This window comes from Schistocerca nitens, chromosome 10 (genome assembly GCF_023898315.1).
Source record: "Schistocerca nitens isolate TAMUIC-IGC-003100 chromosome 10, iqSchNite1.1, whole genome shotgun sequence".
Lineage (NCBI taxonomy): Eukaryota > Metazoa > Arthropoda > Insecta > Orthoptera > Acrididae > Schistocerca > Schistocerca nitens.
In genome coordinates this window covers 169,639,261-169,655,238 of record NC_064623.1, presented here as the reverse complement: position 1 = coordinate 169,655,238, position 15,978 = coordinate 169,639,261, and the positions used below count along the sequence as shown (strand labels likewise).

At 41.4% G+C, this 15,978-nt stretch overlaps 1 protein-coding gene across 1 annotated transcript in view; it reads left to right on the top strand.

Moving 5' to 3' along the window:
- LOC126210589 (actin-histidine N-methyltransferase) overlaps positions 1–15,978 on the top strand; it is a 450,900-nt gene that overhangs the window by 41,934 nt on the left and 392,988 nt on the right. Inside the window, exon 6 of the mRNA XM_049939857.1 lies at positions 15,874–15,938. Coding sequence (XP_049795814.1) covers positions 15,874–15,938 — 65 coding nt within the window. The remainder of the gene's footprint in view (positions 1–15,873; positions 15,939–15,978) is intronic.

Below are 15,978 nucleotides of genomic sequence, written 5' to 3'. Positions count from 1 at the left end.
GTAGAGAAATGTGATGAAACACAGTTAATGAATGTACGATAGTAGAAACCAGAGATAGTTGCCTTTGCTGACAATGTAGTGTTGTGGGATGAAACAGAAGAGGATGTTCACGCCAGATTTGAGGTGTGGTAATCCCATATCTATGAGTACAACCTCCACATAAGTGAGACCAAGACACTGATTTTGTTTGTGTGTGTGTAGGGGGGTGGGGGGGGGGGGTGGGGGTGGCCTGTGCATACTCTAGCTCCAGAAAGGTTGATTCCAAAAGCCAGCAAGCCTTCTTTCTCTTTTGTGTCTGCATTTCGACAACTCAAAACGTTTGTGAGAGGTCTCCTTTACTTGTAAACTTTTTACACTGTACCAGAACTTTACTGCTATACCCGTAGGGATAATTTGACTAGACAGAAGGTTACCAGCAGTTTGCAAAGGGTTTCAGAATTCTACCAGCAAGTGAGAACCCTTTCATGGGACAGTGTGATTCCAGAAAAAGCAAAATAGGTGGTGTTGAAGCATGTACGCTGACAGAGATGCATCAAGACTCAAGGCATCAGAAACAAAATTACTTATATCCACTATCCAGGAGACCGGGATGAACAAGTTAAGGAATGGGGAGGTGATGAAGAAAGCCGGTAACAAAACATTCTTTTTAGACCATATCTGCCGATTCAGACTTCAGTCATGTAATGAGATTGGATCCTACAAGAAAAGCCCAAAAAACAAAACAAACAAAAAAGAGGGCGGAAAGGTCGTATAGTGAGACCCAGAACCCTTTGGAGGCCACAATCAAGGATAACCTCACAGCTGGAGGAAGACTACGGATGATGATTTCTGTGACAGGTTTTATGAGAACTGTGATCTCCCCTTCACCTCCTTCCCACTCCTTAACTTCTCCCTCTCCTTCCAGTGTCTGATCAGACACAAAATTGAAACCACAGTGAAAATCAGAAGCAGTGTTGCGCAGTATCTCTAGTTCACCTGTCGATCATGTCATATTGCACTTGTCAATTCTGACAGGATTATGAAAAGGATAGATTGCTACTCACCATACAGCAGGGATGATGACTCACAAACAGGCACAATAAAAAGACTGCTAAACATGTAAGCTTTTGGCCAGAACACCTTCTACTGAAACAGAACACACACACACACACACACACACACACACACACACACACACACACACACACACACACACTATTTGTGCAAACGCAGCTGAAACACACTCATGACCACTGTCTCTGGCTGCCGAGGCCAGACTGCAAGCAATGGCACGTGATGGAGGAAACAGTCTGGGTGGTGGGGGTAAGGATGAGGCTAGGATGAGGATGAGGAGGAGGAGAAAGATCAGGGTGCTGGTAGGCGACCGTAAAGTGTTGTTTATGGAAGCATACAGGGACGAGGTGGATAGAAGGTGTAGGGTAGCTAGGTGCTACCGGGAGAAGAGAGCGGGGGTCGCAGAGTGAGAAAGGAGAGAAGTAAAAAGACTGTGGGTATGCTTGTGGAATGCTGTGTAGTGCTGGAGTGAGAACAGTGAAGGGTGTAGGTGGATGAAGGACAATGACTAACGAAGGTCAGGGCAACAAATGTTGCGGGAACGTAGGCTGTATTGCAGAGAGAGTTCCCACCTGTGCACTTCAGAAAAGCTGGTGTTGGTAGGAAACATCCATATGGCAAAGGCTGTAAAGCAGTCATTAAAATGCAGAAAGTTGTGTTAGGCAGTGTGATCGATAACTGAATGGTCAGCTGTTTCTTGGCCACAGTTTGTCAGGGGCCATTCATGCTGACAGACAGCTTGTTTGTTGTCATGCCCACATAGAATGAAGCACAGTGGCCAATGCTTAGCTTGTAGATTACATTACTGGTTTCACAGGTAGTCCTGCCTTTGGTGGGATAGGTGATGCTTGCGACCAAACTGGAGTAGATGGTGGTGGGACGATGTATGGGACAGGTCTTGCATCTAAATCTATTACAGGGATATGAGCCATGAGGCAGGGGATTGGCAGCAGGGGTTGTGTAGGGATATATGCGTAAATTGTGTAGGTTTGGTGGGCGGCGTAACTCCATGGTGGGAGGGGTGGGAGGATAGTGGGTAGACATCGCTCATTTCGGGGCACGACGAGAGGTAGTCGAAAACCTGGCAAGGAATGTGATTCAGTGGCTCCAGTCCTGTGTGGTACTCAGTCACTAGTGAAATGCTTCTCTGTGGTCAGACGGGGGACTTTGGGAGATGATGGGTGACTGGAGAGATAAGGCGCAGGAGATTTGTTACTGTACAAGGTTGGGGACAGGTCTTGCATCTAAATCTATTACAGGGATATGAGCCATGAGGCAGGGGATTGGCAGCAGGGGTTGTGTAGGGATATATGCGTAAATTGTGTAGGTTTGGTGGGCGGCGTAACTCCATGGTGGGAGGGGTGGGAGGATAGTGGGTAGACATCGCTCATTTCGGGGCACGACGAGAGGTAGTTGAAAACCTGGCAAGGAATGTGATTCAGTGGCTCCAGTCCTGTGTGGTACTCAGTCACTAGTGAAATGCTTCTCTGTGGTCAGACGGGGGACTTTGGGAGATGATGGGTGACTGGAGAGATAAGGCGCAGGAGATTTGTTACTGTACAAGGTTGGGAGGTTAATTACGATCTGTGAAGGCCTCAGTGAGATTCCTGGCATATTATTTTGAGAGGGACTGCTCGTCACTACAGATGTGACAGCCATGGGTGCCTCTGCTGTATGGAATGGAGGTCTTGGTATGGATTGGGTGGTATCTGTCAAAGCAGAGGTATTGCTGGTTGTTGGTCAGTCTAGTATGGACATAGGTGTTGATGTAGCCATCTTGAGATGGAGGTCAACATCAAGGGTTGTGGAGAACCAGATGAAGCAAATGGGGGAGAAGATGTTAAAGTTCTGGTGGGATGTGGATAGGGTGTTCTCACCCTCAACCCAGATCATGAAAATGTCTCACTGAATCTGCACCACTTGAGGGGTCAGGTATTCCTCTAGAAGGCCCATGAGCAGGTTGGCACAGGATGGTGCCAAGCAGGTGCCCGTTGCCATATCCTAGATTTGTGTGTAGGTTATTCCTTAAAAATAAGAAGAATTGTAGATGAGAATGTAGTTGGCCATGGGGACCAGAAAGGAGTGTAGTTTGGAATCTGTTGGGTGTTGCGAAAGGTAGACTTCTGCTGACCGTGGATATTAGGGATGTTAATGTGAAGGGAGGTGGCATTGATAGTGACAAGCAGGGCAGTATGTGCTAAATAAACAGGAACTGTGGAGAGACAGTGGAGGAAATGGTTGGTATCTTTTATATAGGAAGGTTGATTGTGGACAATAAACTGAAGGTGCTGGTCTATGAGGCAGAGATTCTCGCAGTGTGGGCACAGTAACTGGGCACAATGGGGCCTCCTGGGTGGTTTGGTTTGTGGATTTTTGGAAGCATGTAGGGAGTGGTGGTGGTTGGGTGGGGGAGAGGGGGGGGGGGGAGAGAGAGAGAGAGAGAGAGAGAGAGAGAGAGAGAGAGAGAGAGAGAGAAGTCCTGCAGGATCTCTGGAGTGAGGTCAATGTGGCAGGATTTTTAGGTGGACGAATCTGACAGGTAGTGGTGTGGTTCTGCCAGGTAATCCTTGCAGTTCAAAACAACAATGTTTGTCAGCAGGTAGGATAATATGACCTATTTTTGGTGGTTTCTGTTAAGGCATGATGAAATTACACTTAATATACACTACACATGAGTCAACACATCATGCAACTTTACTTCGTAGCTATAACAATGAATACTCAAGTGTCACAGATTCATTCTTTTATTATACCTCTGTATTGTCATACATCATTTAAGTGAAGGCTGGCTGGGTTTGTCCCAATGAAGCAGTATGACATATTTTCAAAGAGACAATGTGGTGACAATGAGTCACATGCAGGTTGATTTCAGTGTGACTGAACTGCTACCTTCTGAACTACAAAAGTAAGTAGACTCAAGTGTCACTGATGCAGCAGGATGCTGACTCATTATCGAATTATAAAGACAAGCAACACTGCGCCATACAAATTCTTGATTTCAGTACAGTGTATAAACTTATTATGTCTTTTCTTAAAATGTGCTAATCTATATAATTGATCACCTATAGTATGAGGCTTATTTGGGTAGTAAGTATGAGGGTTGCTTGGGTAGTAAGTAAGAGGGTTATTCGGATAGTAAGGTCTGTAGCCAATTGAATGTCACTCGAAAATTGGAAAGCTTGTGGACACCAACTCCTGGCCCGCCTTGCTCAACAAACACTGCCATGTGTGTTTCTTATGTCACAGTGTGCTATTTACAGTTTCAATTCCAAATGTTTAAAATGATTGATCAGACTGCTGACTGTGGGATATGGTCAGTGATTAGTTTTTGACAGCAAGGAATGTTGCAGCAGTAGAAATTCATTAACAGATAAGTTGGATGTATGGTCCAAATGTGCCAAGTGACAGAAAAGTGCACAAGTGAGAGAGAGCTTTCATGGACAGACAGGAAAATGTTCCTGATGGGTTGCGATCAGGCCGACCGTCACTGATCGCAGAAGATTTGGTCAACGCTGTGGATGAAAAGGTTCACGGAGACAGTTGCCAAGTGATTTTCACTTGTTCCACTAGCTGAAGAAGTTTATCGGTGGTAAGTGCTTTGCAACAGATGATAAGGTGAAAGTTGTACTTGAAGACTAGTTATTCTCACAGGTGGCAGACATCTATGACTCAGGGATACAAAAGCTTGTAGAACGTTACAATAAATGTCAAACTATGTAGAAAAATAGAGAAATGTGTAAGGAATTAAATAAAAACAGTCTCTTTTTTTAAAAAAATGAAAATAAAAGAAATCTGTGAAAGTTTATTTTATAAAAAGTGAAACATTCGAAAATCCAGGATGGAATGTAAAGACAGTCAGAAAGTGAGCTTTCAGCCAACAAGGCTTCCCCCCGCACACGCACATGTGCATGAGCAACCACAGTCTCTCAGTCTCTGGCTGCTAAGGCCATTGCTTTCTTATGAGTGATTTTATGAGAAATCTGGTCTTAATTTCTGAGTAATCTTTGTATTAATTCAGAAAATGAATTTAAAAGCTGTGTTTTTATGCAAAAGATCTCCTTAGACCTCACTTTTTCTGTAAAAGTCCTATTTAGCCCTTTTTAGATCTAAATTAGGATGTAGCTCTTTTTATGTTCTACAAGGTTAAAACCTTCGAATCCGGGCTCTGTTGGTTACACACTATAGAGCCTAGACTTGGCTCCTCTGATTTTCATCTCTTTGCTCATATGGAACACTTACTAGGAGAACAGCATTTTGGCACAAACAATGAGCCACAGACCAACATAGAGAATTGGCCGAAAGCACAGGGGACTGCCTTCTGTGAGAAGTGAATTCGAGAGTTGGTACAACGTCACCAAATTTCTAAGTTGGAGTGACGACTGTGTAAAGAAGTAGCTGGAAGGTGTAGCTAAATATTACAAATAATATTTTTGATTGGCAACGGCCTTGCAACAGTGGATACACCGGTTCCCGTGAGATCACTGAAGTTAAGTGCTGTCGGGCGTGGTCGGCACTTGGATGGGTGACCATCGAGGCCGCCATACGCTGTTGCCATTTTTCGGGGTGCACTCAGCCTCGTGATGCCAATTGAGGAGCTACTCGACCGAATAGTAGCGGCTTCAGTCAAGAATACCATCTTATGACTAAGAGAGCAGTGTGCTGACCCCACACCCCTCCTATCTGCATTCTCCACTGAGGATGGCACGGCAGTCGGATGGTCCCGGTAGGCCACTCGTGGCCTGAAGACGGAGTGCTTTAATATTTTTGATTATCACTGTTGTTTCCACCAGTGGAACATTAAAGAGAGAAAGGAAAAAAAAATAGCCCTCGTACATGAACAGAAAGAAGGGCAAGAACGTAATTAATAATAACAGAAAGTGACGTAACTGAGGGCCAAAAAGAGAGAGCATAATGAGGAGAGGCTGAGAGCATTTGTTTTACAGATTGAAAGGGAGAACTGGCCATATATTGTGTTGGTGTATAAGTTCGTAGCATTTTTTCATAATTTTAATAAACACAACAGGTACACATAACAGAGACTTCAGTCATCAACAATATGTTCTCCTTCACTATTTACAACAGTCTGCCAATGCTGGGGTAACTTCTCAATTCCGTGAATGTAGAAATTGTGTGGTTTTGAGTTGAAGAATTCTTTGCACCGTGTTTGGTGTGTGTTTTCATCAGGAAAGGATGTTTGCTGAAGGTTGCTGGATAGAGAGCAGAAAAGGTGAAAATCTGAGGAGGGCACAATATCAGGTGAATAAGGTGAATGAGCAATGACTTCCCAACCCAGCTCCTGTATAGTGTTCTTAGTCAGTCTTCCAGAATGTGAGTGGGCGTTATCTTGGAGTAGTGTCACTTCAAGCAGTCTTACGCCAATGAAATAAATAGTTTGAATGTGACATTTCCTTACCTGCCACCAATATTCTGATTCAGTGACATTGTTAACAAGACTGCTTGATTTTTTTTTAATCCAGCAAAATATGTAAAATGTCAGTCATTCCATCCATTACTTTCATCCAGATCAAATGGTGTTTCATAGCAGTAAGTTTTGTTCTTGATTTATGCATATGATTCTCAGAGTGTTAATTGCTGCTCGACTATCGCACCTCACAGGTGTTTACTCTCCAGTCATTTATTTCAGGTCAAGACTCTTCAGTATCTCTCTCATACATACCACCTGCCTTGTGCAGGTTTCCAGTGACATGTTTGGCCTCCATTGTGCTAAATCCAATAGTAGTTTGTTCGATACTCCTCCATTACATTGGAGATACTGTCGGTATTGTCACATATTCATTAATGCTTTAGTGATCATGTATTCAAGTAGCCCAGTCAGTATCAGCAAATGCAGGAAGCATTTGACAAGTGCAATAGTATTTGAATTTGTGATGAGCCAGAATGAGATTTTCACTCTGCAGTGGAGTGTGCACTGATATGAAACTTCCTGGCAGATTAAAACTGTGTGCCAGACCGAGACTCGAACTCGGGACCTTTGCCTTTCATGAGCAAGTGCTCTACCATTCTGGAAACATTCCCTAGGCTGTGGCTAAGCCATGTGGTGAGCAGTTTCCTTCATTATCTTAGTACCCCTCCTGCTGCACTCCAGTGATTCTTGTTAAACTTTGAACAATATTGTGACATCTTTGTCAGAGAGAAAGCTATGTCTGGTAGAGTCTTCTGTGAAATGTAAAGGAGTCTACCATTAAGCTCACAATACGGAAGGTTTCTAGCTTCGCTGGCACACTTCTCATCGCGAAAATTTAGTTTCATTTCATTTGTGCTTTTGGGTCTCTTAGTATATTGAAGTCCAAAACTTTGAAGTAGTTGATTAATATACTCTCTTTGAGACTCGTTCTATCTTCACTGTTTTCAAATTTTGTTTCTATCATGTGACACCATGCCCATGTGTTAGAGTTAAAAGCAATTCTGTAGAAGAGTTTTCATTTTTTGCCTCATTTCTTCATTCTGTGGAAATGTTAGCATGTTATTCATGTATACTAACACCATATGACTTAATTCGTATACCTAATTTAACCTACAGGGATCTGTATCATTTTGAATAAGTCCCTGTTTTTCTAGTGAGTTATTTAAATGATCACTCAAGCGTCTACTGCTTTGTTTCAGTCCCTATATTGACTTTTTAACTTGCAAAGTAAACTTACTTTTTGATGAAGCCTTCTGGCTAGAGCATGTACAGAGGGATCCAGAAGAATGTACACACTTATTGATAGTTAATGTGTTTGGAACAAAATGACATATTGTTGCAATTTTGTGCAGTAGCATAGTCCATTGTTTTCTCAACAGATCTTGGCGCTTGTTTTCCAGCAGATGACAGTGCAGCAATGAATGAGGTAAGATTGTCATTTGTGCAGTGCAAGGCCCTATTGTAGTGGTAATGGAAGTATGAAAACATGATGGAGGTACAACACGAATGGCATAGATTATGTATTGAACTCGGCCAACAACACACACACACACACACACACACACACACACACACACACACAACGAATTTATCGTATTTGAAGCCGACTGCACTGTTCAGGATATGTGTAAGGAAAGGTTTGGCTTACCAGAAACATTAACAAGTCCAGCTTCCAGTGCAGGTGTGTTGCAACATTTTACTAGGTCACCTCAGAAACCTGTGAAGCAGAGTGCATGTGAAAGTGGGGTAAGCCAATCAAGCATATGATGAATTCTGAAGGAAGCAAAGTGGAAAGTGTACATTACAAGATCACTGCATGCTATGAACAAGGATAACATGGATCGAAGGATGGAGTACTGCAAGTGATTTGAAGGCATGCTTCAGGAAGATGAATGTCATGCAGGGATGGTTATGTGGTCTGACTATGTTAAATTCTGAATATTTCTAAAGGCTGCCACAACTGCCTGTACTGGACTCCTGAAAACAGTCATGTTCACGTGGACAAACATATTAATCTGTCACATGTTAGTGTGTGGTGTAGTCTGTCATTGTTTAGTTTGACTGACCCATTCTTCTTTGGAGGTACCATAACTGGTGAGAAATATCTTCATATGCTACAAACATAGATTTTGCATGCCATCCGAGAGGTGTTTGGAAATGAAAGATTTACCTACAACAAGCATCACTAACACGGGTTTGTCAGAACCTACTTGGATGAAAATGTACCTGTATGATTGATAGGTTGAAGAGCAGCTGTTGAGTACCCATCGCAGCCTCCAGACCTTTCACCTCTTGACTTCTACATATGGGGGACCTCGAAAAATGAACTCTATCAACAGAAGCCGGCTACAGTAAACGAGCTACAAGAAACCATCGAGATGTAATGTTTGGCTATCACACAAGCAACACTGACAGCCGTAGTTCAGTCAACAGTTCAGTGGCAACGATGTAGTTTGGCTGCCAATGGGGTCACTTCGAACAAATAAAATAACCTTCTCCTGTGCAAGAATTGTGACAGTATGTCATTTTGTTCCATTAATATTGACTGTCAAAGAGGTCTTCATTTTTCTGGACCCCTCTGCTATGCTGATATGAACTCTTCATATCATACTGATCAGTATGCCAATTTTTCTCAACACTGGCTGGTATCAGCAGACAAATTGTTTCAAAATTTAAAATAAGAGCATAAATCTTGGTATAGTCCACATCTTATACTCGGAATGTCCTTTAAAAATATCTCTCTCGCCAATTGTCGTCTTTTCTGTTGTGTACTGGAACTGCACCAGATGGCAGCTTGACCAATTTCCAATCATCATAGATGTTCGAGGAGTTAATTTCTTCATTCTACAGAATCGTGGGTGTGACCCCTATTGTGGTCGGCTGCCATAGAGCAATGAGTGGATGCCAGACAGTTGCGCAGTGTGTTGTCATAGAAACAGCAATACTGAAACATTAATTTATAGTTAACAAACTACAACTACTGTGATAATATTGTGAGACGTCACCATTCCCAGGATGTAAGCTGTGTACAGCCTGCAAGAAGCTGTCACCAGTGGCGACATGACAGCTTGCTGTATTCAGCAGCCAGTGGGCAGTGATTCTGCGAAGACACTGACTGCAGCAGCGGGCAGTGGCTCACAGTGCGTACTGGAGGCTCCCGGCAGCCCAGGATGGTCACACAAATGTGTGTGGGGCACTGTTGACCAGTGTGAATGGGGTGGCTCACAGCAGCATCGGTGTGTGCCCACGTGAGCAGAGGCAGGTAGCAAGAAGTTTGCTTGCATGGGTGAATTTGGCTGAATGGGAGCGTGGCCCCGGTCTTGAACAATAGACTCCCAGAGTAAGAGGCCAGCAGCAGCTGAAGTAGGCCCCCAGGTGGCCTGCCAGTTCGAGGATACTCGAGTCTGCAGCTTGGACTCGGCACAAGCAGCAGGGCCGCCGTTAGCAGTGACAGTCGGGAGGTGGTGACTGGTCGATGCATATAGACTCTTAGACCATTGTAGGTCTCCCTTTCGGGACTACTGACTGGCAGACAGCAATAGCTTGAGAAAAAATAATGAGTGTTTATATGTGCTTGGCCTGTCCTTGTTTTGCTACATTATTGATTTCTACCAAATAATTCACAACAAAACAATGGCCTGGATATGAAGCTGTCAGGCCAGCAATGCTGTAGTGGCACTGCCTGTTTGCTGCGTCAGTTTTATTTCGACTCTAGTCCCTTGGCTTGCCCAGTTATTTGATAGTTGTTGGATGTCATAGTGTTATATCAGCAGGCAGCCCCTGATATAACGGCATCTGATCAGCTCTGATCTGACTCATTTCTGTGGCTCGTACTTTAGTCATGACAGGTCTCTTAATTTTACTCAGCTATGACCAGTAAATTATGTGTGATACAATAATGCATTACAACTGTCCCATCATAATTAACTACTTCCAAATAAAGTAATTGTTCGTCATTGTTCTTCCTCACACAGCTTTTGTGCATATTGCTTCAGTATAAGCCACATTGATAAACTCGGTGTTAAGTGCCCGTAGGATCCAGGATAAGGCTTCCCTTTGGAACAAAGTGTCATTGGATAACATTTGCTGAAACCCATTTTTACTTTTGCTGTATCCTTTCTTGGCCTACAAGGTTTTTGTGGAGTTTCAGCATTTTCCACTTGTTCCTTATTACCATCCAGTAATAAACGCATTTCTTTTAGGTTTTCCTCCTCATCTGAGAGACCATAAAATTCCTCTTCAGTGGTTGAATCTTCTCATCCACTTTGGATTTCATCTTCATAATATAGAAATGGAAATGGTTCTCCTTTGTACAGTTCAGTTGAGCATATGACATTCAGTTTTTTCAAATATACAATACCAGTATTCCAAGACCTATTTCTTTTCTGGCATGTGGATCCTTTATCCATGACCCTACAGAGAGTATCCAGTAAGAGTGCATTTTCCCTGCTAATTTAGAATGTTATCTTCATTTGTGTGTGTGAAAGCAAACTTTGCATCCAATCATATGTAAATGACACACACAAGGCTTTCTAAATGTCAGAAATCCATATGGCACTTTCTTTGTTGCAGATATTTGTAACAAGATTTTTTATTTGTGGTGCAGTGTGTATCAGCTTAGCCCAAGAACTGTTTGGTAAATAGCATCCTAGCAACAGCAGTCTTACCATGTCCATTAATGTTCTATTGTGGTGTTCAGCTATACCTTTTTTCTTCAGTGTCCGCATCCAGTGACACCTATGGGCTGAGGATGACATGGCGGCCGGTCGGTACCGTTGGGCCTTCATGGCCTGTTCGGGAGGAGTTCAGTTTTTTTGTTTTATATGTCATAGTTACTTCATGATGAATACCTTCAGATTCACAGAACTCCACCATTGTCAGTGTGGATTCTTTTAGAGTTGTTAATGGTTTATTTTTCTGTTTGAGTCCTGCATTTATTGAATTCTTCAAATACTTCATTCTTATTTTTTAAGAAATGCACAAATATATATCTGCTTGCATCATTCATGAAACTCATTAAATATCTATGTTTCCCAACCTTGCAACATCAGTATGTTCATGAGATCATATTTAACAGGTTCTAAAGTGATTGTTCATTACTTCAAATTTTGCTGTACAGTTTTTGTTAAGTTTTCATATTGATTTACCCACCAAACTGCCATCACACTAGTGTAATCCACGGAAGGTACTGCCAACCTATCAGGACATGCTCAGAGACATCTCAGTTTTGGTGTGTGTACAGGTAGTATTCACGTTTGTGTAGTGTATGGCTTTTGACACATGGGTTGAGGAGATGACCTTGCAAACACTGCAGTGCAGATTCTGTAATTCAGCTACTAATCAGCTTATGCAGGAAACTGTTTTCAAAGTTACTGTTACTGTACTACTGTGATTGTAACTGTCTTTTCAGCATTGTTATTATTGTTGTTATGGGCACACTTCTATTTGTCAACTGATGGCCATATTCAGTTCTAATCATTTTCACAGAACTATTGAGATCTTTGGTGGAGCCAATCACGATAAAATGATTCTGTTCGATGAACAGTATAAATGAGACAGGTGAGATACCTTCAGACTCCAGAAAGAATGTAATAACTCACTGTATAAAATATTTATTGTTACTATTGCAATTTCGGCCTTATGGCCATTTTCATGTAACACTGCAAAGTTACATTCTGTCAGAATATAAAACTATCTGACATGAGTACATGTCGTCGTCAAAATGCAGTCTTTTGACTGTGAGAGTCCCACAAGATCTGATGAGTATGACACTTATTAAGTTAATCACATGAGAAGTTTATCAGTTTAATGTGTGGAAGCAAATTACTGACACACATTATGTACAGAAGAATAGAAAATCTGTTAGAGGCTGACCTCATGGAAGATGAGTTTTGGTTCTGGGAAAGTAGGGACAGTGAGGTAATACAACTTAGTGTACAAGAAAGACAAAGAATATGTAGGTTTAGAGGAATCTTTCAACAATGTTAGCTGGACTACACACTTACGAATTCCGGAGGCAGTAGGGGTGAATCACAAGGAGTGGAAAGTTGTGAATAACTTTCACAGGAGCATAATTACAGTTGTAAGTGTCAAAGGATATAAGAGGGAAGCATTGGTTGCAAAGGGAGCGAGACAAGGTTGTACATCTACATCTGCATGGTTACTCTGCAATTCACACTTAAGTTCCTGGCAGAGGGTTCATTGAACCATTTTTATATTACTTCTCTACCATTCCACTCTCGAATGGCGCTTGGGAAAAAGGAACACCTAAATCTTTCTGTAGCATATCTCGATGTTATTCTGTCTCTATGTTGAATTATCTGTGAAATAAACCAAGTACAAGTTTGAGGAGGAGAAGAAATAAACTTTGTTGTTTACCGTTAACATAGTATTTGTTTCATAGATGGCAAAGGACTTCAAAGAACAGTTGATTGGAATGGACAGTGTACAGTGTGAAGTAAAACAGGAGTACTGGAATGCTGCAGACATAAATCTGACAATGTTAAGAGAATTTCAAGGGGACTTCAAAATATAAGTTACACATTGTTGTGGCAGCCAGGTAACTTTTATTGAATGCCACACTACACTTCAAAGTGACATATACACATGACATTCTCTTGTTTTCCAATGTAGTCATCAAATCTGTAAGCAAAGTTTGGAACATTCCATCAGTTGTTCAGTTCCTCAACGATAAAAATCTCCTTATTGGTAATGGAGTGATACGAACACGGCTGTGTGAATATCCTTATCATTGGAAAATGTGAAACTGCTGCAAATCAGTTTCTCGATTATTTGGACATTGTTGTCTGAGGTCAGTGTTGACAGCCTTCCTTCCTTATCAGCATTGTCATTGTCTACGGCCTTGATCAAATTGTTGACACCATTTCACTACAGCAGGATGCAGCATTCTGGTCCATCTACTGCCAGAATTTCACAGTAAATGTGTGTCCAATTTAAATTTTTGCCCTCAAGAATACCGCTGTCTCATGCTTCAACATGTTTCCAGTTACAGCACCATTCACTCGCCCTGTGTTACACACCTGGTTAACTGTACCACAGCAGAACTGTGTATGCAGGGAACCCAGAATATGTAGTCTCCTCTGACAATGCACAACTCCTGTGTGCGCAGTGGTCTTAGTGCAGGACAATGTGTGTAACTTGACTTATTGAATTTCCCTGAGGGTTAACCTCTTCTGGGACGAATTTTTTTCATAATTTCAATTTTGACAGTTATTTTTTAACACTATATTTGAGATGTAAGGAAGTCATTACAAATATATTTTTTCAACAAATGCTTCAATTTACTGTACAACAATGAAAATAGGGAATGGCCACATTTGTGTGTACATGGTGCATAGCAGGTTACATGAGAGCAAACATGGTGAAAACATAAAGAAACCAAAAAATGCGATAAGTAATGGCAAAATTAAAGTAACAAGAAATTGTTCACATCATGTATTGTTTAAGAACTCCATACATTCTGGGCAAACAGGAATCTTGCATTTTTTGCAAATGCATCTTGTTCTTCTTTTGCAGTTTTTATCTCTGCGCCTAGGAGGATTCTTACATTCCTTTTCTTCAGGGTAATGGGCTGTTCCATCCATTATTACATCTGCAGAACACCCAGTGCGTTGCCTTTTCTTCAAGTGAATATGGTCAGGGGTGTTTGATGGTCTGCCACGCTTCCGTTGCAGGCTTCTGAGCTCTATAACTGTTGTAGCAACTGATGCCTTGAATTCCACAAAAGAAATATTTCTTTCAGTGTCTCTTTTGTAAAGAATCCATGCATTTACTAGTGCAACATTATAAAAGTGGAGAAATATTCTCAATTAAAACTTCTTGCTCTTCATTGTGCGAGAGTAGTGTGCAACCATCCAGTCATGTCTACTCCGCCCATGAATTTGTTGTAGCATGCTACAGCATATGGCCTCTATATATCTATGCGAGCATGGTTCTTCACATTCCATCTTTTGACAGTATCAGTTGGTGTCCGTCCAGCAAAGGTAGATACCGTGTGGACAGCGTTTCTGTCCACTCACCACATAACTGTGATATTGTCATTAGAAGTAGCAATAGACCTGGAACCTCGACTTGATTTCATTAGAGCTTTTCTGTTGGTCAATTTACTCTCTGCACCCTTCAGTCTGTTCGACCTTATGGTTCCCAGTACATGAATTTTCTTTTGCTTCAGATACAAAAGCAGTGGGATTGTTGTGAATAAATTGTCGAGAATGATCTTGTGATACTTTCCTTCTAGCACCTGGCACAATCTTATCACAGTGTTCCCAATAGGGCCAAAGTTAGGGCTCAGTGTGTTATTCTGTTCCTGCCTTTTCCCTCGGTACATCTCAAAAAAGTCACATATCCATCTGAGCTAGAGCGTACCCATGCTTTGAATCCCCACTTTTTGGGTTTAGACTTTTATACTGTTTTGCCCTGCTTCTACCCTTGAAGGGGATAATCATTTCATCTATAGATTGATATTAAGTAGGAGTTACTGTCCCTGAAAATGCCTCTTTCAGAATGTCAAAAATGGGTTTCACCTTCACAAACATGTCAGTGTCGTTTTCAGGGATTTCATCATTGTCCACAAAATATAAATACGTTTTTATTTTCTCAAATCTCTTTAGTGACATAATGTCAGCAATAAGATCCATTCTCAAAGCTGGGTTACTTCACGAGTACATATGATAGTTTGGGTACTTTATACATGTCAAAATCAAATTAACCACTAAGAAGCAATGAATTTCACTTACTGAGACAGAGAAATTTCATTCACCATTTGAAAAAGCATACCGTGTTGTCTCTCTAACTATCATGTTCAGTGCTGATTTCTATCCTTTCCTGCATTAGAGATGATAAGTGTAACAGATTTATTATATATTGGGGTTAACAATAGCACATGTGACAGAAACTTAATAAAGAATGCACACATGACAACAGCCTATTGACAGTTGATATGCAAGTGGCTGAAATACATAAAAGATGATTAAGAAGAAAATGTAAAGGAATCTGAGAAGCTAAGACCTATCACTGTTGGAATACACTGTGTAGAATTTACATTCAGAGACTGCGAGTACAAAGAGAACATTGAAGGCAGGAAATTGTGAATTTCAAAAGTTAAGGGAATAGTTCAGTAATATGTTTGTACTTTGTATGTTTAAATTTGCAGTATTCTGCTAAGGGTGTGTAAGACTCCTTCAGTGTTTTGTCTCCTTTTGTGATATTCAGAAATATAAAGTTCAGTGTATTGAACTATTGGAGATTGGGACCCAAGAATATTTCCATAGTGACATTATTCAGTAGTGAGATGTAAATCAGTAACTTGATGGTTACAAAATCCAGTAGTTGAAGAGGTAATTCAGAGCCAACTGAAATTTTAATTTTTGTTACAGAACCAGCATTGAAACAATGCCGCAATATTGCACGCCAGTACGCCTACTTCAGCAAGCTGTTCCAGGTAAGAGTTATTTATTCTTTATATGTTTTTCCCTGTATTT